At 42.8% G+C, this 3,910-nt stretch overlaps 1 protein-coding gene across 1 annotated transcript; it reads left to right on the top strand.

Moving 5' to 3' along the window:
* Positions 1–1,448: 1,448 nt before the first annotated feature.
* On the top strand, positions 1,449–2,818 carry SAP18 (Sin3A associated protein 18). Its single transcript, XM_026858452.1, has 2 exons — positions 1,449–1,637; positions 2,332–2,818. The coding sequence occupies exons 1-2, from the start codon at positions 1,516–1,518 to the stop codon at positions 2,486–2,488; spliced, it is 279 nt and encodes a 92-aa protein (XP_026714253.1). The 5' UTR covers positions 1,449–1,515; the 3' UTR covers positions 2,489–2,818.
* The last annotated feature ends 1,092 nt before the right edge of the window (positions 2,819–3,910 follow it).

Below are 3,910 nucleotides of genomic sequence, written 5' to 3' on the forward strand. Positions count from 1 at the left end.
GCTTGCCTGCCTTGAACTCCTTGTCTGATACGCAGCTGCGAGAGCGAGTTCGGTAGGCCTTGTTTAGAGCGGGGAACGTGGGGAGTTTTCGTGGCCGCGCGGGAAGGCAACTGCCGCGGAAAGAGAGCGCTTCTGCCTACAGCCGTGGCAGCGTAGACGTGGCATCCGTGGGAGCACAACTCTAGCTAAGTGCCGATTGCTGCACACTGAAACTTACTGCGGTTGAATCGCCGAGATACCGGCGCACGCAATCAGAGGCTTGTGCTGTGGCGCATCTTTCGTTATCGCAACGAATCTATTCAACACAGAAGTTCTCATTTAACTAACGGTTAAGCTTTGTTACAACAGCCCTGGTTTTTAGTAGAAGTAGCTGTCCTAGAAGGCTTGAACTGTTTGAATGGTGTGTTGGTTTAAGTCAGAGCCTCTTGAGAGTGCAGGAATGTGTTCCTGTTTGTATGATCAGGTAGCAGTGCTTTTTATTGCATTCGGGTTTAGTTTGGAAAGCTGCTTTAGTCTGTGTTGCAAATACGTTAGTTTTTGTTTATTTTCTGTTGAAGAATGCTCTTGGAAGTGAGTTATTTTGCTTCTCAAGTCTTATTTTTTCCTTCAACGTGTCTGGTAGGGTTATAACTTGTATGTTATATGGTTGAATAAATCCATTTTTGTGGCTAGCAGAGCATGCAGTTCTAATTCACTACTTAAGGGGATTTATGGACTTGGTCCAGGCTGTTGATGGTGTCTGAGCTGTTTGCCATTTGCAGAAGTCAGAATGGGCATTGTCTTGTCAACACACTACTCCTCAGTTGCTTGAAGCTTGGAGTGAGTGTACAGTCTGTATAATTAGAGCTGCTTTAGTTGTGATGATTGAGTCCTTTTGTTCCTGAAATTCTAGAAATGAGCTTTAGCCCTGATCTGGTTTAAGGCTGGGAAAGAGGAGTGCTGCCTGTTAGTGCGGAAATGGAAAACACTTTTTTTTTTTCCCCCTCCTTTTCTTATATTTCCTCTTATATCTATTTTAACATAGATATCAACTTAGGTGAGGAAACTCTTATACTGTTCACTTTCAAAAAAAGGCCCCATTGTTTAAATGGTAACTCTCTGAGAGACCTGGAAGACCAGATGTTGAAACATACAGAGGTGAAGAGAATTGTCTTAACACAGTAAATTGCAAGGTAGTTAGGAGCTACATTTACACTAGACGATGTTGCCTCCAAGTGTATGGCAAATGGTCAATTCTCAGAGGTGTTTTAATAACTAGAGCAACTTATTGATCATTAGCTCAAAATATATTGGTTGGAATGTTGTGTAGTTGAGAAATCGATGGCTCACAATGTAGCTGAAATGTAAGATTTTGCTTGTCTTTGGGTATCTACAGAAATTATGCAGAGGCAAGGAAATGTATGGTTAAGTTGTGATAATATATTGTTTCCATCTTAAAAGGGTTTGGAAAAGCTGTTTTTATTGTTGCTTCTGAGAACATGACTCACTCACTTTGGTTTGTTTTTTTAATTTAGGATGGATGCAACTCTGAAAGAGCTGACCAGCTTAGTGAAAGAAGTCTACCCAGAAGCACGGAAGAAGGGCACACACTTCAATTTTGCAATTGTTTTTACAGATCTCAAGAGGCCTGGGTATAGGTAAATGGTATTTCTTCTCTGGGTTAACAGAAGACTTCAGGCACTGGAGCAATAAATTATTTTTCATTACCACTTGATTTTTGAAGTTCAGAACTCACATATCAAATTTCTGAAGTTGTTGAGAACAGACTATATGATGACCACTGCAAACTCTAAATTTTACTTGGTGGCCTTCATTGCTAATGTGTTCCCAAAACAAACTGTGTGCTTGAAAGCTTTGATCACTGTATTGGTAACCAGGCAGAACACGGACCTACAGCTTGAGATAAAGCTTTGTTTCTGGCAGTATGAGGCGTGATAGGGCTTGTGCCTGAGAATGCGTTTGAGTGTTAGCAGTGATCTTGTTGTAGATGTCTTCCAAAACAATATGAGCTAAACTTTGGCAGCAACCAGTGGCTATACCCTGCTCTGTAATCTATGGAGTCTTGTTCTGTGTCTGTGTGGAAGGAGGCAAGGGGTTCTCTCTGGTATTTAACTTCACACACCCCTCTGTCCCATCAGAAAGAGGATTTGGTGTAGATTTTCTTGGTACACCTGAAACTGGAGAGAAAAACCCCAGCATCCTGAGTACGTAGCTAAATACAGGGCAGAGCATGGCACAGGAAGGTTGTCATGACCCAACACAGTTCCTGTTTTGGACATTTAGGAAGATTTGCCTCTGATAAACAACTTGTCTTTCCTCTCCTGCATGCAGGGTGAAGGAGATTGGCAGTACCATGTCGGGCAGGAAGGGCACAGATGATTCCATGACACTGCAGTCTCAGAAATTCCAGATAGGAGACTACTTGGATATAGCAATTACTCCTCCGAATCGTGCACCGCCCCCATCAAGCCGCATGAGACCGTACTAAACTACTGCTGCTTTGTATGATTACATCTTTATTCCTACTTGCTGTTCTAAAGCAGGCTTATTTTTTTTTGCTTTTGTTGCTAAGTGAGAACACCTGAAGACAAAGCTAAGCATCAGAAATTGAAGTTAACTTTTAAACCTTAACTTTTAGTTTGTTTAGAAGAAACACTTACCTTTAGCAGTGCCATCATTCTATCCCTGATTGTTATAGTTTGAACAGTAAGTCAGTATGTCCAGTGTTTCAAGATTTCCATAAAATACGACCAGGAGGATTACAGGTGTTCTGTAGTTCTGTCTTGTTTGGAATAAAGATTGATGTTATTAATCTTTTGATAGTGTGGTGGTGTTTGGGTTTTTTTTTTTATTTCAAAGTGGATTTTTGCAGAGAAATTCCAAAGTTGGCTTTTAAGCAGAAATTGAAATAGAAAGAAGCGCCAGAGCCTTTCTCTAACTTCTGGGCTTGATGAGTAGTGGCCTGATGGGGATTCCTTGTACAGAATTTCTTAAACCAGAGCTGGCTGGATTTTGGAGGATGAGCATGTGAGCAGTGTGGTCAGAGGCAGGCAAGGTCAGTGTTACTCTCCCTGCTGACGCAGGTACACTGACGGGAATGTCGGATGTGAGCTGTGTAAGACTGTGGGTCCTGCAGGATCATGAGGGGAGTCAAGGCAGCCACTATGGCTTCCAGGGGGATACTCATTTTGTGCCATGATGATGCCATTCTGTGGGCTGGGAGTGGTCTTGGTGACGCCAGTATATCCCAGGATACTGAGGAGCTGCTGCCCTTAGCAGAGGAAGATGTGGTTCAGCATGCTTGCACATTGGCCTTACCTGAGGTCTGAAGAACTAGTGTCTTTAAAAATGGAAGCTGTCTTTGAAGGTCTTGCATTTCTTAGAACAGTGGTCTCCAAACTTTTGTGGATTGCACACCTCTATCAGTAAAAAATCTCCGTGTGCCTCCCAAATGATTTATAAATTACATCTAATACTGTACTAGTATGTACATTATGAAACTATATAAAAAGTATGGCACCCTACTTGTGCATGTACCACATTTGGAGATTGTCTTGTCTTTGGCTTGCCTTTTGCACCCCCCTTTGGAGTCAACTTTGGAATATCTGCAGATTGGCCAGAAGAAATCTGGTGTTTTCAGAATGAGGTTGACCATGGAGCAGGCAGAACTATTTCCTAATGAAAATACAATGGTGGGTGCTCTGTCTGGAGAGGCTCTTGCCTGCAGTTTAGATGAACCGACAGGAGGTGAGGCAGCAAGTCTGTGCTCTGGCAGTACATGTGGGAGTCCTCACCACGGGATGGTTCTTGGCCAAGTGAACCTGTGGGGTGGAGGCAGGTGACTTGCATACCTACATCCCTTGAGCTCTTGACCACAAGCAATATATTGTCAGCAATGACCAAGAGGACA

The sequence above is a fragment of the Athene cunicularia genome, assembly GCF_003259725.1.
Source record: "Athene cunicularia isolate RWA chromosome 1 unlocalized genomic scaffold, athCun1 chr1_part1, whole genome shotgun sequence".
In the NCBI taxonomy this organism is placed as follows: domain Eukaryota; kingdom Metazoa; phylum Chordata; class Aves; order Strigiformes; family Strigidae; genus Athene; species Athene cunicularia.